The sequence below is a fragment of the Schistocerca serialis genome, chromosome 2 (assembly GCF_023864345.2).
Source record: "Schistocerca serialis cubense isolate TAMUIC-IGC-003099 chromosome 2, iqSchSeri2.2, whole genome shotgun sequence".
Lineage (NCBI taxonomy): Eukaryota > Metazoa > Arthropoda > Insecta > Orthoptera > Acrididae > Schistocerca > Schistocerca serialis.
The window spans coordinates 1,127,152,442-1,127,179,172 of record NC_064639.1 but is presented as its reverse complement, the minus strand read 5'-3'; the positions used below and the strand labels follow the sequence as shown (position 1 = coordinate 1,127,179,172).

General features: G+C 41.8%; 1 protein-coding gene across 1 annotated transcript in view; it reads left to right on the top strand.

Annotated features, from left to right (window-relative positions):
* Positions 1–7,612: 7,612 nt before the first annotated feature.
* LOC126456663 (UPF0764 protein C16orf89 homolog) overlaps positions 7,613–26,731 on the top strand; it is a 98,769-nt gene continuing 79,650 nt past the window's right edge. Inside the window, exon 1 of the mRNA XM_050092407.1 lies at positions 7,613–7,733. Coding sequence (XP_049948364.1) covers positions 7,613–7,733 — 121 coding nt within the window. The remainder of the gene's footprint in view (positions 7,734–26,731) is intronic.

Sequence of the window (26,731 nt, the reverse complement as noted above, 5' to 3'; positions counted from 1 at the left end):
ATAGATCAAACACCAGCCGCCACGGCTCAGTAACCAACAGAGTCGTACTAAATCTTAAAGAACAATAAGTTCCTCCAAATTATAATACTTCACCAACTGGTGCAGAAGTTGATCATTTAACCCTCTAACGGTAAGGTTGGGGGTTGGATCCGACCCCAGCGAGTCTCTTTTGTTTATAACTCCCCACTCAGTTTTTTCTGAGAGCGCTGTCGTTCCAGCTACCCTACCAGCCAGTCGTCCCGAGAAACGCCGAGGAGGCCACGTTAGTCTGGTGACTGACTGAGTGACCTGCAGCTACCCTCTCTATCCGAAACCTACATTACCCGCGCTCGGTTTGGATACGACCACACCTTACTGTTTACGTTACACTTATTAGTTTCTTTTGTGGGGAGGATTGATGTTTATATTACATCTAAGTTTTGTTTTCTCTTCTAGTATCATACTAAAATGGCGCATCAACTCCTTAGAACTCCTGAGGAGATAAACGAGTTTCTCCGAGAGGAGACTGAGTCAGAGGATGGCTACATTATCGATGCAGAAAACTGTTCAGAAACCGAGGATGATGTTTTATCTAATACTGATGACGAGGATGATGTATTTCATTGTGCGGCAGGAGCAGTCGAGTTTGATAATTCTCAGTCAGATGTAGATGATGAGAGAAATTTTGAGCTAGGTAAAGACACAGACACAATGTGGACCAACAAACCCATCCATTCAAAATTTTCTATGACACCAGCGTCATATATTATTACTCATCTCCCTGGTCCACGTGGGGAAGCAAGGGGGATCACTAGTGAACTGGAAATAATATTTTTATTATTTATAGATTCAAAAATTATAGAAAAAATTGTTTTGTACACAAATCGAGAAATCTAGGCAAAAGTACAATACGGTCTAGTGGTTTCATTCACCAACAGAGAGCGTTGAAATAAAAGGGTTGATGGGCCTTCTCTTCATGAGTGGTGTCCTAAAAAATTCTATGCTCAGTGTAGATGAGATGTTCTCAGCAAGCTATGGACCTCCGGTATTGATGATAAAACTTTTTCCCATTATTCACTTCTTATTTTACCCCGAAAAATCGATATTTCAAGGGTGGGGTCTGATCCAACCTCACCTTACCGTTTATGTCAGGAAACTTCACCTTACCGTTAGATGGTTAAGGAGGCAGCAACCAAAATTCAGGTACCAGTTACAACTTAGTCTCAATCAAAATATCTCTCTCTCTCTCTCTCTCTCTCTCTCTCTCTCTCTCTCTCTAAACACTTATATAAATATTCATATTATTAAGATAAGTCATTTTATAATCTCTGTAAGACAGTTTATGGCTAAAAAAGGGCTTGGTTGCGCTGCCGTCTGACCTGGCTCCATGCGACATTATTATTTCCACTTATGAAAAGGGGCATAAAAGGACACCGATTTGACAACGCTGAAGGAGTCAAAAAGACAACGAGGGAGGAGCTGTCAGCCATTTCTGATGATGACTAAAAAAAAATGTTTCGAACAGTGGCAGCACCGATGAGACAAATGTATTAGTTGTAGTGGAGAGTCTTTTGAACGGATAAGTTTGCTTTGTAAACAATTTGAACGTCTGGCTTTTTTTTTTTTGAGTACCCACTCGTAGATGTGTGTTTACTTTCGCTCGCTTTGGTTTTACAGGTGGAGCGCGTGTCGGGTCGCTGCCTGCCCCTGGGCCGCTCCGCCATGGGCTGCGTGGCCGCCGCCCACGTCCGGCCCTTCCACCCCTCCTGCGTGTAGCCGCGCCTCTGTACCACGCCTGCTGCTGCTGGACGTCAAACATCTGGCTTAATGTACTCACAACACATTCACCAATAAAGACTATTTTATACCCATCAGGAAATTAACTTCCCACACAACTGTAGTAGAGGGAGTAAAATACACCATAAAAATTTAAATAGTAGCGAGAATGAATTACAACGTGACACTGCAACTTTACAACACGATAGCTTTCTTTTTTGTACAATTAATGGCCATAAATTCCAGACCTGTAATCTGGAAACTCTAAACAGGTCGTACATGTTCAATGACATAACATACGACGCTTTGTGTGTTATATATGATATAGTTATGAAGTATGTTACGCCAACTGTTGCAGAGACAGTGTGTTGGAAATTGAACTACAATTCGCAAACAATTGAAAATTGCAAAAATACATCAGAGTTAATTTGATTGTACATCGAATATCTAAAAAGTAACTCATCTTTCAGCCTTTAAGGCCAACTGAACGTTCTGAATACCCAAATAACATCGTCTACATAGTAGCGAATGATCAGTGCCTGACTAAGAAAGTACGGGGTCTGTAGCAAATGATAAGAGAGCATTGGTTTGCTATAGGTATCAAAGCTTAGGATGCCAAATAAGCAGCAATTAACAAAAGTTTTCTCGATTTAATTGGGGCAAATTTAGAGGTAGCACTAGTCATATCAATGACTAAGCAAACCACGTTCTATGTTTGTTAAGATGAGGTCGTTTAGACATTCTTGTCCTGTGATGTTCCTTAACTCATTTTTGATACGCTTGAATGTTGGAAAAGGACGTCCTCTCTTGGCGTTGGTGATCATCAAAGACAAATGCGTAAGCCCAGTTCTACATTTGGCAGTCATGATTCCAACGAATTTTCCGTTAAAATTTTGTAAGACTGCAGTTCTAGGGGCATCGTGCTTTTAGCTGTCAATGCCAGCACTGATGCAGTCCTCTAAGACACCCTTGTAGTGACGTCACACACTAATAATGTCGGGACAATGACTGGTAAATATTTGTTGCACTTTGTTAATTCTTTATTTCCGTATTTGCGTGTGCAGAATTCGGGATGCTGAGGGAGAATCGATAAAATTTAAGGTAGTAATATACAATGTAAACATAACACCGACTTGTAACGCCGTCTGATTAAATAATGTAATTCCACTTTATTTTGTAATTTATTTTCCGTTATATGCAGATCGAGGTAGCAGGTCTAGGGTCACTACTTACGAAATAAATACGGTACACATTTATTGCTTTGTTATTGGTAATCAATTCTAACTGATCGGGTTATTACGACTAGCTTGGACAGCATTAGGAAACTCCCTGTGAGTTTTGCGGTGTTGTCAAATTAAAGACGACGTAAAATATAGTGTGGCCGGCGATCACTTTTAGAAATGATCTAAGCAATTTTTACTACCCATTGTAGTTGTGAACATCACCGTTTTTCCATTGGACTATACGAGGAATACCATTCGTATATAACTTCATCAATTTTTTTACACTCAAGCGCGGAGTCCCCTAATGCATGGGGCCCGTAGCATCTCCTAACTCTTCCTACGTGGCTAATCCGGAACTGAAAATGATACGTACGTCTAATATGTACCTGAGAGCAACTTAAAAATTAATAAGAAATGAAAAAATGTAGTGCCCATACATACATACATACACTCCTGGAAATGGAAAAAAGAACACATTGACACCGGTGTGTCAGACCCACCATACTTGCTCCGGACACTGCGAGAGGGCTGTACAAGCAATGATCACACGCACGGCACAGCGGACACACCAGGAACCGCGGTGTTGGCCGTCGAATGGCGCTAACTGCGCAGCATATGTGCACCGCCGCCGTCAGTGTCAGCCAGTTTGCCGTGGCATACGGAGCTCCATCGCAGTCTTTAACACTGGTAGCATGCCGCGACAGCGTGGACGTGAACCGTATGTGCAGCTGACGGACTTTGAGCGAGGGCGTATAGTGGGCATGCGGGAGGCCGGGTGGACGTACCGCCGAATTGCTCAACACGTGGGGCGTGAGGTCTCCACAGTACATCGATGTTGTCGCCAGTGGTCGGCGGAAGGTGCACGTGCCCGTCGACCTGGGACCGGACCGCAGCGACGCACGGATGCACGCCAAGACCGTAGGATCCTACGCAGTGCCGTAGGGGACCGCACCGCCACTTCCCAGCAAATTAGGGACACTGTTGCTCCTGGGGTATCGGCGAGGACCATTCGCAACCGTCTCCATGAATCTGGGCTACGGTCCCGCACACCGTTAGGCCGTCTTCCGCTCACGCCCCAACATCGTGCAGCCCGCCTCCAGTGGTGTCGCGACAGGCGTGAATGGAGGGACGAATGGAGACGTGTCGTCTTCAGCGATGAGAGTCGCTTCTGCCTTGGTGCCAATGATGGTCGTATGCGTGTTTGGCGCCGTGCAGGTGAGCGCCACAATCAGGACTGCATACGACCGAGGCACACAGGGCCAACACCCGGCATCATGGTGTGGGGAGCGATCTCCTACACTGGCCTTAAACCACTGGTGATCGTCGAGGGGACACTGAATAGTGCACGGTACATCCAAACCGTCATCGAACCCATCGTTCTACCATTCCTAGACCGGCAAGGGAACTTGCTGTTCCAACAGGACAATGCACGTCCGCATGTATCCCGTGCCACCCAACGTGCTCTAGAAGGTGTAAGTCAACTACCCTGGCCAGCAAGATCTCCGGATCTGTCCCCCATTGAGCATGTTTGGGACTGGATGAAGCGTCGTCTCACGCGGTCTGCACGTCCAGCACGAACGCTGGTCCAACTGAGGCGCCAGGTGGAAATGGCATGGCAAGCCGTTCCACAGGACTACATCCAGCATCTCTACGATCGTCTCCATGGGAGAATAGCAGCCTGCATTGCTGCGAAAGGTGGATATACACTGTACTAGTGCCGACATTGTGCATGCTCTGTTGCCTGTGTCTATGTGCCTGTGGTTCTGTCAGTGTGATCATGTGATGTATCTGACCCCAGGAATGTGTCAATAAAGTTTCCCTTCCTGGGACAATGAATTCACGGTGTTCTTATTTCAATTTCCAGGAGTGTAGAAAGGGGAGGATTCATTAAGATATGAATGTGATTCCTCAAGTTCTCATTACGTATGAGTACTGCATGAGATTTCGGGATTGCAGCCGTATGATAGCAACATCTTTCCACAATATTTCATCTGACAACCAGGCAGCCATCTTCACATGAGTTATTTCTACAATAACGCATTCTCATTGAATAAGGTAAGTATGGTTTGTAGCACTTCGGAGTTACTAGTTCCATGCGGATTTCTTTCTTTTTTTCTGGTTAGGTAGACAATATGGCCCACAGTTAAAGAACAAATATATTGAATGAAACATAATTATTTTCAGCTAGTAGGTAGTTCAATTTTACAGCAGCAGTTTTTGTTTTTAAGAAATTTCAAATGTTTTTGATATTCTACTACAATAAGCACTTGTTCCCGTGGAAATTTGGGACGGGTGTCTGGCAGGTAAAATGCAGCCATGTTTTCACTGTGCTTGTGTTGGAATTGTCCCTCTCTTTAGTTCGTTAAGGGCTACACAAGGAAGCGACAGAGAAAAGAGCGAGTACCCAGTTTCGGGAATCTTCCGTAAAGGCTCTAAAACTAAACTACTCCTGAGCAGGCCATGAAGGTCCGACGGTACCAACCGGTCGCCGTGACATCCTCAGCCCACAGGCGTCACTGGATGCAGATATGGAGGGGCATGTGGTCAGCAAATTTAAAAATGCTACAGTGAAGTAAATCTTGTCAGCACTCTACTTAATAGTCTATGTGTTACACTATGACTCTGCTACATACCAATAATCAGCAAGTGAAATCAAATTAAGAAGCATTATTATGAAAAACCAGTTAAAAGTTAAAAACATTGTGGAAATAAAAGCTATTGGCAAATGACGAATTTCAATTATCGAGACAGGTAAAATTATTAAAGAAACACAGTTTATTTGCAAATGCGAAATGTTGCGTTTCAAGGAACAAAATGATGCACAATTTATGACGTATGATTTGTCTACAAGTTACCTAACTATTTTTAAAAAAATAGACAATTTCACTCAACATAAAACTCTATAATTGAAGAACTAGGAATATTCCGTAAATATCTGTAATCAACATACAGTACTTGAACATGCAGAACTCGTAATATTTATAAACGCTGTACAAAACGCAGCCATTCATGCTCCACAACAACAAAAACAGTAAAACGTGCCAGAAACGGCTTATGGCAGTCTCTAGATTGAAACCCAAGCAGAAAACATGGTGTTGATATGTACACTATCCTACAGGTTCAACACTCTCCCTGGCTGTGTGGTCCTTTCCATTGCGGCAAACTAGGGTTTCCCGTGAGCTCCGTAGAGCCATAGTTGCTTACGTATGAAACCAACTGTCGATGTAAGATTACACACAGCTTTCAGCGCTGAGAAAACAGTCAAAATGCAATTTTAGCATTAAATAACTATTAGTTACTAATATTAGTAAACAGTTATCAGATTTACATTTTCACAAAGGAACAGGAATAATGCCAGACTCCGTAATATTCTGATACTGGGCACCACTAGTAAAAACTATTTACTTGAAGCAGTGGTATTTGGACTTTGGAATTACGAAGGAATGGTCACATTTGCGTTCATCAGCTCAAACGCCTCCGTAGGAGCATTTGTAGAATGCAAAGTCGCGTATGGGACACACTTTTACGGAATACAACTTTGCGTTCCCACCCCACCCGAGAAAAAAGAAAGGTAAGCTAAACTTCTTTCCTAGTTCACCAACAAAGGCAAGCTGTAGTACAAGACCTGTAGTTCAAAACGATGATTATCACGCAGACCGCTGTTGGTTCAGAGCAGCAATAGCACTTTAAGAAAAGTTGGAATAAAGTAACATTCAAACTTCCCTACAGTTTCACACGACACTTGCACACCACAGACATACACACATACATGCATGATGGAAACATTTATGAAATACTACTATAAAGGTCAGTGATTTATGACTGTTGGAAATTCTAGTTTCTGAGTGAATTAAATAATTAAGTAGACAGTGTAAAATAATGTGGATCAGGTATCACTGTTAGAGATGTCATATATATATATATATATATATATATATATATATATATATATATGACAAGTTAAGAAATTTTAAAATGCACAACTATGCTTTGTGCATAGGAGTTTTAGTTTAGCTTTGTCGGGTGATGATGCTGTTTTCCAGCTGATGGCAGGAAATTTTTTGAGGAAGGCGTTGCGACCCAGAAACTAGCCGCAAAGAACGACAGATAAAGAAAATAGACATTTCAGAAACAAAGTATGTTGTCTTTAAAAACCTAGGCGTCAGCCGGACGTTCAATGTTCCTTGCTTCAGAAGTGCGCACAGATGATTGGAGGTAAACGATCAAAACTTCAAATTACTACCCTGCCCGCAACCCTACGCAGATTTCATCTCAGTCGATCGTCTGCAGGACGATCACGTGCGTTACACTCAATTTCTGTGCCACATCGTTTCAACACTAAATGGAAGCACTGAAGCCAGTTTCGCTCCTAACACCTTGGGTTCTGTTCGTGTCTGACCCACTTGGTTTAGTTTCTGTATGTACTGAACACGGCTATTTACCAGAGTACTCAGAGGCGGACAAACTAAATGAGATTACATGGCCGCAAAAATTTTTCCGGATCGCCGGTGGCTGCGATGACGCCACGGCGCTGAAGCGATGCTCCCTAGCGGGCAGGTGGCAAACGCAACGTCGATGAGCAAACGCATTTGGCAGTGGGCGGCTTGCGCACCCCTGCAGGCGAGCCACGGGCAATGGCCGTCCCTGAAGGCACAGCGTGGCCTACCTGCAAAAGCGGCAGCTGCAGCCGTGTCTGGAGCGCCATCCAACCCCACTCCCTTCTCCAGTGCATGTTCGACGTCGCCGCAGCCAGTGGTAAGTTAGCTGCATCACAGTTGCCAGATGTGAAGACCCAGTCGCTTTGAACAGGAGGAATGTCCAAAATCTCGATCTACATACTGTTCATAAGCACCTGTGTCGTACTGTCAACAAACATGTTTACACACAAGGATCACAATTCAGTTTAGTGAAGTAACTGAGATGTCTCGGTGATACAGTCACAAATGTCTTCATAATAACTCGTATTCGCGAGTGCATAAACAGTGCTAGCAACAGCTCTTCTCATTTGTTAGTGAATACAGTAAGATTCTGTATGGATACACCACTGGCCATTAAAATTGCTACACCAAGAAGAAATGCAGATGTTAAACGGGTATACATTGGACAAATATGTTATACTAGAACTGTCGTGTGATTACATTTTCACGCAATTTGGGTGCATAGATTCCGAGAAATCAGTACTCAGAACAACCACCTCTGGCCGTAGTAACGGCCTTCATACGCCTGGGCGTTGAGTCAAACAGATCTTGTATGGTGTGTACACGTACAGCTTCCCATGCAGCTTCAACACGATACCACAGTTCATCAAGAGTAGTGACTGGCGTATTGTGACGAGCCAGTTGCTGGACGTTTTCAATTGGTGAGAGATCTGGAGAACGTGCTGGCCACGGCAGCAGTAGAACATTTTCTGTATCCACAAAGGCCCGTACAGGACCTGCAACATGCGGTCGTGCATTGTCCTGCTGAAATGTAGGGTTTCGCAGGTATCGAATGAAGGGTACAGCCACGGGTCGTAACACATCTGAAATGTAACGTCCACTGTTCAAAGTGCCGTCAGTGCGAACAAGAGGTGACCGAGACGTGTAGCCAATGGCACCCCATACCATCACGCCGGGTGATACACCCGTATGGCGATGACGAATACGCGCTTCCAATGTGCGTTCACCGCGATGTCGCCAAACACTGATGCGACCATCGTGATGCTGTAAACATAACCTGGATTCATCCGAAAAATGACGTTTTGCCATTCGTGCACCCAGGTTCGTCGTTGAGTACACAATCGCAGGCGCTCCTGTCTGTGTTGCAGCGTCAAGGGTAACCGCAGCCATGGTCTCCGAGCTGATAGTCCATGCTGCTGCAAACGTCGTCGAACTGTTGGTGCAGATGGTTGTTGTCTTGCAAACGTCTCCATCTGTTGACTCAGGGATCGAGACGTGATTGCACCATCCGTTACAGCCATGCGGATAAGGTGCCTGTCATCTCGACTGCTAGTGATACGAGCCGCCGTTGGGATCCAGCACGGCGTTCCGTATTACCCTCCTGAACCCACCGATTCCATATTCTGCCAACAGTCATTGGATCTCGACCAACACGAGCAGCAGTGTCGCGATACGATAAACCGCAATCGCGATAGGCTACGATCTGACCTTTATCGAAGAAGGAAACGTGATGGTACGCATTTCTGCTCCTTACACGAGGCATCACAACAACGTTTCACCAGCAACGCCGGTCAACTGCTGTTTGTGTATGAGAAATCGGTTGGAAACATTCCCCATGTCAGCACGTTGTAGGTGTCGCCACCGGCGCCAACCTTGTGTGAATGCTCTGAAAAGCTAATCATTTGCATATCACAGCATCTTCTTCCTGTCGGTTAAATTTCGCGTCTGTAGCACGTCATCTTCGTGGTGTAGCAATTTTAATGGACAGTAGGGTACTGTCGTCGGATTCTTCACAATATTCAAACCGGACCGCAATAAAGAATTTGTAGAAACATTGGCATGTGTTCCGCATACGCGATTTAGGCCAGGTGCATATTGGGACGCAGCCGACGGAGGGCAGAACCGGGCACATGAGCGATGGAAATAAGAGTACTTGGTGACAGTGTGTTCGCGCGTATTGGGAAGCAGTTTCCATTGACGCGCTCAGCCCGTGATAGCACGTTGCATGTTATGGTCACCCGTCACCTTTGTGGCGCTGGCGCAGTAAACTGTGTCCCGGACACTGCGTAGTTTGTCCAAGAAAGAAAAATTACAACACAAGACATTAAAAAGGAAAAAGTTGCCATACTGTATAAATTTTGAACATAGTATACGTGTCACCATTCTACATGGAAATTCCGCTTATGAGGGCCTACGTCAAAGACAAAACGATATGCAGAAGGAAAGTATTTTAGTCACTATCTGGAGAGGGTACGTGACGAGCATATACTACCGTGTGTGTTGCTTCGCATCCCTCGTGGTGATGTGCTGCTGCTTCGAAGGGTACGAGCTACGCACGGAAGGAACGTAGACTCGGCAACGCGCAATATGAGACACTTATTTTCAAATGAGGTGCTTATATGAAGCAAAGAATGTAAATTCAAGTTGTTGCAATACAACGCAATGGTTCGAAGAAAAATGCCCACCATTGTGGAAACCCTGATGCTAGCAACAATCGTGAATAGAAGACAATCAACGCGAAGTGCTCTGAAAGGGGCCTACATGCGACGGTCGAAACAAAGGGCCCATCAGGCTACTTTTAGCACGTCTACTGTAATCTCTGCGCCATTTTACTTCTACAGTTACATTTTTAACAGTTTCTCAGTTTCACATGTGGAAATAAAGGATAAACACCTCAGCTCAGTTCCTTCAATCTTAACAGAAGCTTCTAAAGTTTCTTTTTTTGTGTGTGTAAGTGAAACAGTATTTTTTATTGTGGCTTCAGCACCGAAAAAGAAAGAATTGCAAAACTCGGACAGAAATATGGAAGTTTGGAATGAGAAAGAACAGTTTAAAGGATGGTTAACTGCAGATCCCAAGGACGGTTATCGTGCTCGTTGCCGGGCGTGTGATATTAGTTTGTGTGCTGGGAGAAACGAACTGTCGAAACATGCAAATCGGGATTGGCACAAAAGCCTAGTCCCTCAATTTAATAAGCAATTAGTACTTTCATCGTCGGAGCATCGTCCTACTACAAGGACCGCAAGTCGTAACCTCGAAGTCTGTGCCAGAGCTGCAGAAATAAGATGAGCGACAACATTTGCACAGTACTCACTATCCTTGTCAACATATCATGTAGGTGAGCTTAAAACACATTTTTGTCTGTTCTAAAATTGCAGGTAAATTGACTGATATTCTGCAAACTCGCAAGTTTTCATTATTTGTAGACGAAGGCACTGCCATTTATAGTAAAAAAATGTTGTGTGTAGTTCTTATTTTTCTAAACACACAAAATATACAGTTACGCAGTTGTTGGAAACCATAACTTTAGATCCATAAATTGTACCGTACGAGCTCTCTCTGATGCAGACATCAAACGCTTCAACGAGAAAAATATTTCAGCTACAGGTATTATTGCGATGGCTACAGATGTTGCAAGCGTTATGGTAGGGGAAAATTCCTCGTTGATAACGAAATTGAAAGCTGAGGCAGATGAGTCATCCTTTGTTATTAAATGTGTACGTTACTCCTTGCACATTATCGCCAGTAAAGCTGCCGAGAAATGTGAATTATTTAATAAGAAACATAGCATACTGCGTTAGCCACAGCTGCAGAAAACAAGTAACGCCCTCTTCATTACAAGAACTCATGAACTAAAAGAAACATAAAATTTAAGACCTGCTGGAACAACGTGGCTAGAATTACAGCATTGTATTTCGAGGAATTTAGAGTAGTGGGAAACTCTGCAACTGTTATTTCTTGAAGCCATGTTACATGATAGTGTGATGATGGCAGAAATGATAAGTCATGAAATGATCAACGTTTACACAAATCTCGAATAAAGAATACGTTCCTGGTTTTTCAACACTCCAAACGCTTTTTTCTGTAGTAAGCAGAATTTAATAGCGCAATTACAGCCACAAAGCCAGAAATTAGTCAGAAAACTTTCTCAAAACTTTATGAAACGCGTCTCCACAAAAAATGGATAAATTAACCCTCAAACTTTGCTTACATTAGATCAGATATACCTCGGATGTGAACGTAAGAAGTTGTTAAATACTTATACTGAAAATGAAAAAACATATTCATAATTTTAGGCTACGGTGCCTGCAGTCTTGTCAAACTGTTGTAATCGATGAGATGCATAGATTACCCGTATCAGAGCCACTGTGCTACGAGATTCCGTTTGTTCAGTCAAATGTTGCTCTTAGCTATGAAAAGAGAACAGACGTAATACATTTGCAAATCCTGTCGGAAAAGTATCAGCATTTTTTTTTTACCGAATCCTGTCTCATTATAGAAATAATGGAGGTCATTACCATGCTGTTTTGACGAAACAGACAACGAGCTCTTACAAAAAGAATTGTCTGCGGTCTTTCAGAGTAAATTGTAGCCAATCAAAGTTTTTGTAGGACAAACAGTTTTTGACAATATTTCTACACTTGTAAAGACTGTGTTAACATTTTCACATTCAGATGCAGAAACAGGACGGGATTTTCTGTGTGTGTGACACTAAAACAAGAAACGGAATTAAATGCGATTTATACTTCTTAACTTGCTGCTATCACTTAAATCGGCTCAGAACAACGAATATATGCGACAAGCATTTGAATCTGCATGAGAAACAAACGTATGATTTTAATTAATATTCAGCAAACGCAGTCACTAACAGACGTCTTCATGAAAAAGAGGTGAGTGTACGTATTTACACATACCGAATTTTTGTTAAGTTATTTTGCTGCATGACTGCGTTTATTCAGTGTTCATCAAGTTCATGAAAGCTTTACTCACTCACCTGTCTAAATTAGCTACTCTTCCCTATTATTAATTCAATAAGTATAAAATTTCTGCCATCATCACACTATCATCTAACATGGCTTCAAGAAATAAGAGTTGCAGAGGTTCCCACTACTCTAAAATAACAAGGCGTTATTATTTTGTGTTGTTAATTCAGGATATAAAGTAATGACTGTTCCCTTTATTTAGTGGCCCTGCACCCTGATACTGATAGCAACTCGTCGACAGAATTCGGAAAATTTCGTTCTGCTAGTAACTAGCGCCAACCAATGGTATCTAAAACAGCAGTAGCCATTTAGGTTCGTACACACAATGCTCTTTTTCCGTTCCAATATTTCCAGAAGCGCAACTACATATACACATTTTCGCATGCCTCATTTCCTTGAAATGGAGGCCATGCTTAAGGTGTATTCCTTTCCGGTTTCGCTGGGAATCTCTCGCGCTGTTTAGCAGACGACAGGCAGTCGGGATCCATGAGTGTTTCGTAGTGTAGTGTGTTGAGATTATGCTTTAATAGGATCCATGTGCAATAATTGCTCTTTACTCCAAAGACAGACGCTGAAATTTTATAGATGATTGCAGACAAAGAGAGGTCATATGAAATGACGCTTTAAAGATTGTATGAACAAAAATTTGAGGTTCGATGGTACGAGTGTCAAGTATTAGATTTAGTCTTCGATCATATTGCTGTAAATTATAAGACTCGAAGAAGAAAATCAGAGAAGCAGCGTATAAATCTTTTAAAAGTATATGTGGATACTATGGACAAATATTAATGTTGTGGTGACTTAATAGCAAAGCATTTGAAGAGCAAGAAAAGAAAACACGTGATAGGTGCAGCTTCTCAACAGGCTACAGCGCCGATAGAAGAGACAGAAATGAAGGGCATCGACGATGAAAGAATACAGAACCAGAAAACACAATCTCGGTACTACTAATTCTGGTGTGTACAGCATTACCAAATTTATCGAGTATGAGGATGTTTACCAGTACATAATCACTCTTGAATGAAGTTGTGTAAACAACTATCATAAAATTACAATGACCTATTAATAGTAGCCATGGTATTATATTTCTCAGTTTCAGGAATAAATACTAAAATGCGTTGTTTTGAAATGCGGAATAAATCACTCAAACTGGCATATAGGAAGCTGGTTGCCAACTACCGAAATGTTATTGCTAATTTTATTGCTACATTTTCCTAAGCAGATATAAATCTCGCTATGACCAGCTTTCCTGGAAATATGCAAAGAGAACGTAAGTATCACTTTCTATTTCTCGTATCTCTGCTGTTTGATACGAATCGTCTTGTGTTTACACTTCCTGTCACCTTTCATCACAATAAACGCATCACAAATTGCCGAGCAAAGTAATAGATACTAGCAGACTTTTTACACACTGACGCACCGTCTAAACACGAGAACGCGCATGCCAACGTGCATTCTTTCTACTAATTTTTGTGCCCGCCCTTTTGTTTCTGTGCGTCAGCAAATTGCGCTCGAAGAAAGAGGCATCGTCTGGACATACATTTACTTTGTCAAGGGCTTACTGTTTCACCACGAGTTGTACGTTAGCGGAGGGCATAAGACGCGCAACGGGACTAGAAATCGGTGGTGCGAAAAAATAAAAATCTAGAAAAAGCAACAGTTGCATTCTAATTTAGCCCGCGTAATGAGACTAATAGACTACCACAGATGTACATGAAACGCTGATACTTCTGTGCGTCATTTCAGTCACTTCAAGTTTCGGTAAGAATAAAAAAACTGTGTAAGTTTGTGAACTTCCGACTCTTTCAGTTGCAACCAAGACTTTAATAAAATGGCAAAGGTAATGTAAATCACAACACTGGGAGGAGTTGTGGTCTAAATAACAATTGATTTATTCATTCTTGACAACACATGACAAAAGATGGCTAAAGAAATGCCACACAAACATTTTTATTTGACAAACGCTTTCAGTATTATGCAGTCTATGGTTTACAAAGTGATCAACTGGGGATCAACACACCACACTCACCAGAACTATTCGCTTTATCTGACGTCATAAATGTGAATCCGTGGTATGGCCGAAAAACTACTCTACTGTCAAGCACCTATATTCTACTATTCCATAAAGAAAAATATGGTTCCAAAGAACAGGGTGCTGAGAAGCATATATTAGAGCCCTACGGTGTAGCAGCGAATGCTTTTCCCCTCTGCAGGTCAAAGCGGCACAGCACGACACGCTCGCTGACTGCAGTCACGGGCAGAGATAATGCTATTAATGGCGTGCACCCGCAAATATGCAAGTACGCGGTCTTGCGTTCAGCTGATTCAGAACGCAAATACTTCCCTATGAGCCTCTGAAGCCCCAGTGGATTCCAGTGTACAGGTGGACCCGTTTGCTGTTCTGCAAAATAAATTTGGCTCATTGATGGGGTATGTCAAACGTTTTGATCTCCGACCCACGCATATCTCGTGTGTGTGATGCAAGAAGCAGTACCTCTGACAGTTCAGATGGTGGCATACTAGCAAAGGACAGTAGTCTGACCTGCCATTCTTTGCTAGCGAAGCGCCACTACAAGAGTGATCGTCTCTTTCTCTACAGCTTTCTCTCGCAGCTCGGTACCATAGCACATTTGCGTGCTTAGAATATGCCCACCTTAGCACAACCCAATCACGAGCTGGAGCTCAGCGTTCGAGGCTGGGAGAATGCCCTCCTGCTCTGCATACACAGATTTGACCAACAAGCGACTTTCAAAATTAATTGGGAGACAAGGAAAAAAGATTCAACTTCGCACCCTCTTTCCCACACGTTTACGCCATGTCTTTGTTAAAAGCATGACTTGAATGGAACTACAGACCTCGATAAAAAGATCGTTATCTCCCCTGTTGCATCCATTTCGAACTTTCCAAAGAACGGCCGTAAACTTGCTAAAAGCCTCAAGCCTTCACAGATATTTTTTTGCAGCAGAGTCTGGACGCCTGGGCGCCGCTGCTGCAGAAACTCTCAGCCATCTCATCCGCTTTCTACCTAAGAAGGGCCTATACTCTGCTTTATTGCCAGCCATCAGATCTTACAATGCCACTCATAGCTGTAGCGACTCCTCAGCGCTGGTCAGCCTGCCTGGACGTGGTCGCTGACCGACCGGCGCCAGCCAATGTGTCTGCACAATGAGACCAGGAGACTCAGCTGTCAGCAAACCTTTTCACCCACGTTCTGCAGGAAAAAAGCTCCCCTCTGGTCTCAGCAGCCGTGCGCTTTTACTGCAGGCATTTAACTCGGCACCCTCTTCCTTCGAACGCAAGTAAAGCCTACCGCTATGCCTTCACTAGACCACACAAGCAACAGCGTTAACTACCGCCAACCATTTCATCATATGAACAAAGTCAGGTCGTATCAAATATAGCAACCAAGTAATAAAGATTACCTTCCGTATGAAGCAGCATGACACTGTATCAAAAGTGAGAGTGGCCAGCAATCTCTCAAGTTATTAGAACTGCGGAATATCTAGAAAATCTTGGCAGTGGTACTGGTTGCAGAGCTTATCCTGTATCTGTTTTGTTTTACCATCATACAAGATGAATAAGGTGAGCTTTCAGATTCAAATATTTATTTCCTCAAATATGCATTTCGCAGTTTCACAATATAATAATCTGAAGATTGGAACTTTTTGAAAACCCGAAACCAGTCATTTGAAGAATTAAAAATTTGCATCTGGAAGATAACTTTCTTTCTTTGTATAATGGAGAACATCTGTTCCTCGCCGCACCCTTAACCAAATCTCTGCACTTTCCAAATGCCCAGTGGCCAACAGAGAGCCTTAGATAAAGGGAATAGACAATAAAATTAAGAAATATATATATATTTACTACAAATGAGTGGACATAACAGAGACTCAAACGAAGAAAGAAAGACTAAACTGGACAAGGCATACAAAGTAGTGTGGAATCATTACACCAAGAAGTCTATCTCACAAAAAGCCAAGTTACGCCATTACGACACGGTGGTGCTCCCCGAGGCACTATATGCAGCAGAGACCACACTAATCCTAGGGCATACACGTATCAGACAATTAGAAAAAGTAGAACGGAAAATACTTAGGAAAATATTTGGCGCAACTAACAACAATGGAATATGGATCAAGAAACCTACAGAGGAACTGTACAAACATACCGAGACAATCACAGAAAAGATTAGAAAACGCAGACTACAATTCTATGGACGCCTATACAGAATGCCATCACACAGGGTGACCAAACAGATCTTGGACTGGGTAACCACTAGAAACAACACATGGGTGGCAGAGGTAGAAAACGACCTGAACCAACTCAACATAACAGCAGACACAATAAACGACAGAATAAAATTCAGAAACATCATTAAGAAAAGTAAACTACATGAGATACATTGTGACAAACGAACAAGCATAAAATGGACCGAAGAACGCAAGCAAGATCGCAGCCAGAAGATGAAAGAAATATGGGCAACCAAAAAGGCAATCAAGATGAAGCCGAAGACACAAAGCCGACAAAAAGCATGGACAGAGGACCGGAAACAGAAACTCAGCGAGTGAATGAGGGAAGTTTGGGCAGCAAAGAAGGCAGCAAAAGGAACTGGCCATGTAGTTTAGTCCAAATGCGCTCTTTAAGGGCAAAACACCAATAATAATAATTATATATATATATATATATATATATATATATATATATATATATATATATATATATATATATTAAAAATAGAAATGAGTCTTTTCTGTTTAGAAACTTCTAATGGAGAAGAACCGGAAATAGTGTGTCATTTCCAAAAGAAAGGCTCCATTTTGCTGCGCCTGTTGGCGTCTTTAGTAGGAAGCACAAAATGTTCTATTGTTGCACGTGACGTTGAGGCTAACAGCAACAAGCTTCCCAAATAACACTGTGAATATTTCGTTTGAAAACAGTGACCACTGAGTGTATAAAATTTTCAATAAAGGGAAAATGTTACTACCCAATACGCGATTTTACAGAGATTACTCATTAAAAAAAAAGTTACGTTACGTATAACTTTATATGTCAGCTTCGTAGTGAAGTGTCCATCTTTTCGCTAACTGTCATACTTATTGTGATATTCGCATTTAAGTAAGACGCTGTACGAAATTCACAAAAATTTGCAATGAAAAGTACGCGCCACTACGATTTTGTGTATGGTGCATATTACACCGTATGTTGCTGCGAATGAAATTTAGCTAACATATTCAATTTTTCTTTCGACTTGGGAGGAGGTCTCTATCTGGCTCCAATCTCGAGAAAATGGAATTTATGTAGATTGTTCAGTGCACGGCTGTCAGAATGAAATATTCATCACATACCTCATATCTCCTAAGCCGCTCGAGATATAGAAACGAGATTTTGGCAGTGATAGTAAACAACGAGGAGGGTATTTTGCTGTATGGTTAACATGTGGAGCTTTCTTATCTACGTTGATACAGCCGAAGCTACAGTTTTTATTTAATTTTGTTTTAAACCCAGTACTGTATTGATAGCTAGTGAAAAGAGAATCTGCCGATATGAAAGTAAACGTGAAATTCCTTCTTTTACGTTTCAGCAAACTGACACAATGAGATTTTCCGTAACATATTGACTTCTATGGTCGCCTATTGCTTATTTAATAAGTCATTATGTATTGCAATTTATACTGTGTTTTGGCATATAAAGCAAAATTAAACAAGACAAATGTAGCTGTTCCTCATAATTGATGATGCTTCTTCAGATGAGAATCGGTTAACAGTTCAGACAAAAATCATCTGGCAATTTCAGAGGAATCCTGTAAACCAATGAATCTTTAATAATGAACAGCTGGGAATGAAAATTGCCAAAGGATTTTCTTTCTACACCTCAGTTATATTTGACATATGAAAAATTACAGCAAATAGCTTACCCTCTTTACGTTGCTATCGACGTCAGAGGAAGTCAATCTTCTTGCTACAAATATCTTTCAATTGATCAGTGATACTGTCTTCGACGAATAGTTGACAAGGCTATGCAAGTCGTCAGTGTGTTCGCAGCTTCATAGTTATGGAGGAGTTTTATTGGGTCAGTTCTACTGTCCAGCAAAAATGCACCAGTGTTCTACTAGAATTAACAAATTTGGTGCTTGTATATATGTTGAAAACATTATATGAATGCAGAGTGGATAACAAGGGTAGAGAAATGTGACAGTCATTACTTTACGAATCACCTGAGACTACTCATTAAGGTAAAAATTGATTGTAAATGTATACAACCTATTTTTAACGGACCAAAAGCAATTAAGGCGAAGAAGATCACCACTTCACTCTGAATGGGAATATGGACAAAAAGATGATACACTACTTCCTGCTAATTATTCATATTTCTCGGATGAAGAATAGGGTGAAAATCATTTTGACAAATTTTCGTTGTAGTTGTTGACAGTTAAAAATGGTGACTTACAGAATACTGCCAAAATTGAAAGAGAATTGGCGAGTTATTTTTGTCTGAATTGTAAACTTTTCTTATTTGCACAAGCCTCGTCAGTTATGATTGAAGGCTATGTTTTTCTTGTCGACAGGTTTAAAACACAGTCTAATTTGGACACACTGGTCTTGCAGTAGTTGTTGCGACATAATTCTGAAACAGCTACATGTTAAACAAGAAATTGACGACCAGAGACGTCAGGTTCAGCTACTTATGCTAGTATGGTTATCGCAAATTTTGCTAATAAACGTATCCGTAAATTAGCCTACTATGCCTAGTTTCATTCACTGCTTTCATATGGCATCGTATTTTGGGAAAATTCTTCATTAAGAGAGAAAGTATTCATTGCACAAAAGCGTGTAATCTGAATAATAGCTGGAACCCACCCAATTTAAGGAACTCGGGATATTCACAGTACCTTCGCAACACGTATATTCACTTGTGAAATTTGTCATTAATAACCCATCCTAATTCAAAAATAACAGCGAAGTGCACAGCTACAACACTCGAAGAAAGGATGATCTTCACTACTCTGGATTAAATCTCACTTTGACACCGAAAGGGGTGAATTATGCTGCCACAAAAATCTTTGGTCATTTGTCAAATAGTATTAAAAGTCTGACAGATAGCCAACCAACATTTAAAAGCAAATTAAAAGAATTTCTGAATGACAACTCCTTCTACTCAATAGATGAATTCTTAGATATGATGTAGTAACTGTAAAAAAATTACTTAATTATTTCGTGCAAAGAAAACTTATGTTAAAGTGACACGTTCCACATCATTATGAAATGTCGTATTCATGATCTATGGAACAAGGATTAATGTATATATTATGTATGTATGTATGCAGCTTATGGAAAACATTGTTTCAGTTTGCAGTTACACAGTAGAAGAAATTTCATGTTTATTTTCATAATAGCAAATTCTGTTCTCAACAGCTGTCAACGGCTCTCAAAAAATTGCAGTACTTGATTGAAAAGATAAAATAAAAACTGTAGTTTCTGCTACATCGCTACAGATAAGAAAGTTCCGTACGTTAACCTTATAGCAAAATATTCTCCCCTTTACGTGCTATCATTTGCCAAAATCTTGTATCGATATCTCGAATGAGTTAGGATATAAGAGGGATATTATGAATATTTCATTCTCGTGCACGTGCGGCCGGAAGTGAAGATTCTAAATAAATTCCATTTTCTCGAGATTGGAGAAAGATAGAGACCTTCTCCCAAGTCTAAAGAAAAGTTCTATATCTTAGCCAAATTTCACTTGCAGCAACGTATGATTGAAGAAGAACTTTCTGAGCATGTACGTTTGGAACACGCACTGGATGGTAGTGAAACATGGATGTGGGAGAACCGGAATATAGAAGAATGGAATCATTTGAGATGTGATGCAACAGGCGACTGTTGAAAATTAAGAGATTCTGCACAGAATCGTAGATCAAAGAAATATGTGGAAAACACTGGCAAAAAGAAGGGATAGGATGCTAAGACATCTGTTAAGAAATCAGGGAGTAGCTTTCATGGTACTAGAGGGTGATGTAGAGGGTGAAAACTGTAGAGGAAGACAGAGATTAGAATACATCTAGCAAATAACTGAGACGTAGGTTGAAGATGGCACTTTGAGATGAAGAGCTCAGCACAGGAGAGGAATTCAAGGCGGGCCACATTAAACCAGTCATAAGACTGCCGATCCAAAAAAAAAGTGTAATTCGCACCAAATGCAAGATCACACCGACTTTTATTTTCATTGCAACCTTTTTGAACTTCGCGCTGTGTCGCACTTGAATTCGAAAATCACTTCAAGTATGACCGTTATCGAAATTCTGAGCACTTCATCCTGAAGCTGACATACAAAGCTAAAAGTAAAGTGAACATCATTTTTTTACCCACTAGTTTCTGTAAAATCGTTTGAGAAAGATTGCAGGGCGTGCGCCTGGAGTCTGCTAGCGCAGCGCGTCGCCAACCGGCGTGCGGAAAGCGGGAACACAAAGTCTCGTTCCAGAATGAGATTTTCTCTCTGCAGCGGAGTGTGCGCTCATATGAAACTTCCTGGCAGATTAAAACTGTGTGCCGGACCGAGACTCGAACTCGGGACCTTTGCCTTTCGTGGGCAAGTGCTCTAGGTAGGAGAGCTTCTGTGAAGCGCTGGGCCCTCCTACGAGGGTTGCCCGCTGTCTTTCTGTGAGCACCGTTTAAAGTGAGACAACAGTGCGCACACATCCTGGTGCACAAAAGGTTTTCACAATTTCTATGAAATTTCGAAAATACAGTAAAATACTTGGGTCGTAGGAAGTCCAATGGGACCCCTACAGTCCGTAGAAAATCAAAGGGCCAAATACTAAATCAAGTTGTGAAAAGAATCACCAAAGATACTGAAAAGTAAATAAAACAGATAAAAGTGTGAAATTATTATAGTAAACATGAGAATATATGGTCATAAAAGTGAGATAAAGTCAAAATAGTTTGGAGATGGGATTTTAAAAAAAAGTAGAGAAAGGTTAAGCTGGTGATTTCCGTATGTCACATGTTCTACATAGTCTCCCACCCGCTTCCCCACTGAAATACAACGCACAGAACGTTCAGACAACTGTGTGAAACTGTCAGAAAAGTCCTTCTACATCTACATCTACATCTACATGGTTACTCTGCAATTCACATTTAAGTGCCTGGCAGAGGGTTCATCGAAGCATTTTCATACTATTTCTCTACCATTCCATTCTCGAATGGCGTGTGGGAAAAAGGAACACCTAAATCTTTCCGTTCGAGCTCTGATTTCTTTTATTTTATTATGATTATCATTTCTTCCCCCGTAGGTGGGCGTCAACTAAATATTTTCTGATTCGGAAGAGACAGTTGGTGATTGAAATTTCGCAAATAGATCTCGCAGCAAAGAAGACCGCCTCTGTTTCAGTAACTGCCACCCCAATTCGCATATCATATCAGTGACACTCTCACCCGTATTGTGCGAGAACACGAAACTAGCTGCCCTTCTTTGCACTTTTTCGATGTCCTCCGTTAATCCTACCTGGTAACGATCCCACACCACGTAGCAATATTCCAGCAGACGAATATACACTTACTGTACATGCGTATGCATATCTATCACATATTTTTTGTTTGCTAGGCTGTACTATACATGTTCCTGCGGTATTTGCCTTTATAAGAACTTAACACATTAATGTTATTATAAACATATGGGCTTTTTATTGATAAATTGTTAAATAAAAGTATACATTTGTATGATCGGAGTTAACGGGTTTGCCGAACGCCCGTGTCCCCCAATTAGTTCGGATAATTGACGCTCTACTGTACCGCATTTCCTGTCCCACTCGCGAATGGTGCGCGGGAAGAAAGATGTCGACAGCCCTGAATGAGGTCCGGTTTTCCCTTCGTGATCATACTGCAACATGCAATATCGCGAAAAATAATGTGATGCTTGCCTCTTCTTGGAATGTACGTTACAGGAATTTTGACAGTAGACCTCGTGACGCAGAACGCTTTCGCCGTGGCGTCTGCCGCTGAAGTGCGAAGAGCACGGTAGTAACGCTCTCACGCTTACTGACCCGAACAAGTGAAGAACCGTGCTGCTTTTCTTTGGATCTTCTCTATCTCCTCCATTATCGCTACCTGGTAAGGGTCTCAGATTGACGGACAATAATCGTAAGAATCGATCAAAAGAGTGTTTTACAGGCCACTTCTTTGTGGATAATTCCATTTCCTCTGGATTCATCGAATGAATCTCAGACTAGTATCAGCTTTTCCTAAGAATAATTGTATGGTTTCATTTTACTTTTGGTTCTTCTTTGTGATGATGCTCAACTTGCGTGTTATTTTGTCTTGAATGTCGGTTATGTTCTCAAAGTACTGAGCCTTCATCTGAATTTCTGCACTTGGTCGTTTGTGGTAGATTCGAATTGTCAACAGCAAATCATGTCATCCGTGAGGATTTTTTGCAGCAAGGAAATGTCCGCGGTTTGCACACCTGTCAAGTCGCGGCAGGCGTCCATTCGACGTCGTGCTTGTTCGGGAATCAAAGTGTGCGGGACAAACTTTGCACACACTTTTGTCCACTATAGAACTTTCTGCAGAATTTCTTGAACTCTTTATTTAGAGATGTTTCGCTCACTGCTCCATGCGATTTGTGACACAACTATGTTGACACACTACAGCCACATGTCCACTACGTAACACTGTTTGCTTGCAACTGACTGGTCGAATGACACCTATTGTTTACAGCTGTTAGTTCTAGATTCCACCATAGTTACTGTGCCGACGTCATTTATATGCTAGGAAAGCTTTATGGACGGACGGTGTACTCTATGCAAGCCACCGTTCGCTGTGTGACAGAGAGTACCTTGTCACACTATCATTTCCCCCTTCCTGATCCATTTGTGAATGGCACGCAGGAGGAACGCCTGTCAGTAACTCGGTATGATTTCGAATATCTCTGAGTTTCCCGTTAGCGTCACTTCGGAAGATGTATGTGGAAAGTAATAACATGTTTTCAGACTCCTTTTGGACATAAGCTTGAGAAATTTTTACCGTAATCTTCGCCATGATACGCAAAGCCTGGTTTTGTCGTTCCTGAATGGAATTAATAAGCTTCCTTGACGTTCTTCCGACTTCTAAACAAATTCGTGTGCAAAATCTCCGCTCTGGTTTGAATATTTACTGTCTCCTCTATTATTCCCACCCAGTAAGGGACCAAATTTTCAACGGTTACCTACATCACTTCAAGTGAATGAAAGACACAGTTTCTGTAGGAACAACGTTGTCAATATTCTGCTCTGTTCTGGTCCAACGGAGCTTCTGGCCCGTTTTTAATGGCTTCGACCTCGGCGCTTTCAGTTTCTTCCATTCAGTTCGTAATAGTTCATACTTCCAGGTTACTTTATCCGTTTCATTTGAAAGGAAAAGACGATGCTTTTTTTCAAATATGAGATCTGTTTGAAAGGCAGTGAGACAAAAGTAATCTCACCTATAGAGGTGGTTTAAAGCATGTTTGGTTTTCTTTCCAACATTTACAATAGTCGGCCGCGGCAACCAAGATGGACGAATTCGTTTAACCGAGACGGATTCTCTGCTGGTAATACTGCTGCGGGTAATGTTGTTTGCATTGGTGTCCACTCCTCCAAACTCTACAGCTTGGGTGGTATGGCACAGCAGCCCTGGTGAACCCAGAGATGTGCGTCAGGGTGCCAGGGGCCTACACTTCTGACAAAATTAAAGAAAAGCAAACCAAGTTTGCCTGTGATACAGGTACAGTAGCGAAGTGCAATGTGGTACAGTGTAGTCAAGTGCAGAATTACAAAACACAAAACCCGTGAGTTAGCAATGGGGCGCAAAACAGTAGTACAGTACCATTCCGGATGAGCATACGAGTATATCTGTGTGCCACACGGCCAAAGTGTAGTACGTAGATTCTTTTCCTCTCAATATGTAATTACTCCTTCTCTGTTTGTCTCTATTTCTCATTTTTTCGTTACTAAATACTTTCCCTTAACAGGGCAATGCTCAGACACACTGATATGTTTAACTTTGACATTAATACATTGTGCGTTACAGTAATATATACTACCGATATCTTGCATGCAGTATCTGTTCTGTTTTTCTAGCTAAATTACAGACTAAAAGGAAATAGCAAATAAATTTATAGTAAATAATTTCCACAGCTTGAAGGTAGTGTGAAGGAGAATTCACACAGCGATGACTAGTATCGAGATTTTTCGTTAGATAAGCTGGGTTAAGATTTGTGAAACTATCCACCAATGAAGTACTTTGTTGCCTTGTGTGCGGTCATCTGCGCGTTTCAGGCTGTTCTAGCCGTGTGGAAACAATCGCTTACCAAATGAGACATCTCGTCTTCCCCACGGAACATAATTTTATCTCCAAGCAAGAATCATAGCCAAATTGGTTGCGAATACTTTTCATGTAGACTGACGGTACTAGAAAATGCACGTCCTCGTCATATCTGAACATTAATTGAAGAACTGGACTTTCTAGCTGGACACGCCAATGTCTACTCATCATAACAAGTAGAAGGCATGACTCACAGCGGAAGACAGCGGGCCGCCATTTAACAGAAGGCCAGCTTTGTTGCGACCGAGTAAATTATTTATCTTCGGTGCTCCGCCGTTAACAAGTGCAGCCGGCATCTGTCTGCAACGGAGGACCATAAGCAGCAAGGTTGTAGTAGGCACTACCCTGGTTGTACCCTGATTTGCTGTACTAGCGAGCTGTTCCAGTGCAGCGCGTCGATCGACCTTCAGGTAACGCCAAAGTCGACGTTCAGCTTGCACATCAATGGTTCGTGAATCCCTGCAGTTAGACATACTGTGCATTCGGGTCCGAAAGCCCGTGATCAGCTACTTTTTTTTCCTAGACGGATTAACAGCTCTCTTGTTTCCTGTGGCCGCACACTCCCGGTCCCAATGAATACCAACTCGCACTTGGAACAAGCTCTTATGAGGCATACGTGGTAGAACATATTACACGTTTAATAAAATAATAATTAAGAAGTCGATTCCCAGCCCCTATATTGTGCAGCTTTTCTACGCTGTAATTATATTTTCTTGTGAATCCTTTCTTGTATAGAGTTTCCTGTTTTACAGTGTTTATGTCAAACTAAGGATGTCTGAAAACTACCAAAATTGAAAAATTAGCAAAAAAAGGAACCACACGAGATTAGTTTTCAGAGTGAACCTTTGGTATCAGGACCAAAACCACGCGACTTGATAAGGAATAAGATTTCGATAAGTTTTTAGAAGTCATAACAGCCAGTATCCTCTGAGATAAGTGTAGCTTTACGATATTTGTGCTCCGGTGGGTAATAAAACACCCATTAGCGGACATTAGTGATTGACGATGGCATAGCTGCTACTAGCTCTTACTGCTTTAGAGTAAGACGTGATGTAGGCCTATGCAGGGTGGTCCATTGATCGTGACCGGGCCAAATATCTCACGAAACAGGCATCAAACGAAAAAACTACAAAGAACGAAACTCGTTTAGCTTGAAGGGGGAAACCAGATGGCGCTGTGGTTGGCGCACTAGATGGCGCTGCCATAGGTCAAACTGCGTTTTTTTTAATAGGAACCCCCATTTTTATTACATATTCGTGTAGTACGTAAAGAAATATGAATGTTTTAGTTGAACCACTTTCTTCGCTTTGTGATAGATGGTGCTGTAATAGTCACAAACGTATAAGCACGTGGTATCACGTAACATTCCGCCAGTGCGGACGGTATTTGCTTCGTGATACATTACCCGTGTTAAAATGGACCGTTTACGAATTGCGGAAAAAATCAATATCGTGTTAATGTATGTGGTTATGATCAAAATGCCCAACGGGATTGTGCTATGTATGCTGCTCGGTATCCTGGACGACATCATCCACGTGTTCGGATCGTTCGCTGGATACTTACGTTATTTAAGAAAACAGGAAGTGTTCAGCCACATGTGAAACGTCAACCACGACCTGCAACAAATGATGATGCCCAAGTAGGTGTTTTAGCTGCAGTGGCGGCTAATCCGCACATCAAAAGCAGACAAATTGCTCGAGAATCGGGAATCTCAGAAACGTCGGTGTTGAGAATGCTACATCATCATCGATTGCACCCGTACCATATTTCTATGCACCAGGAATTGCATGGCAACGACTTTGAGCGTCGTGTACAGTTCTGCCAGTGGGCACAAGAGAAATTTCGGGTCCATGACAGATTTTTTGCACGCGTTCTATTTAGCGACGAAGCGTCATTCACCAACAGCGGTAACGTAATCCGGCATAATATGCACTATTGGGCAAAGGAAAAACCACGATGGCTGCGACAAGTGGAACATCAGCGACGTTAGCGGGTTA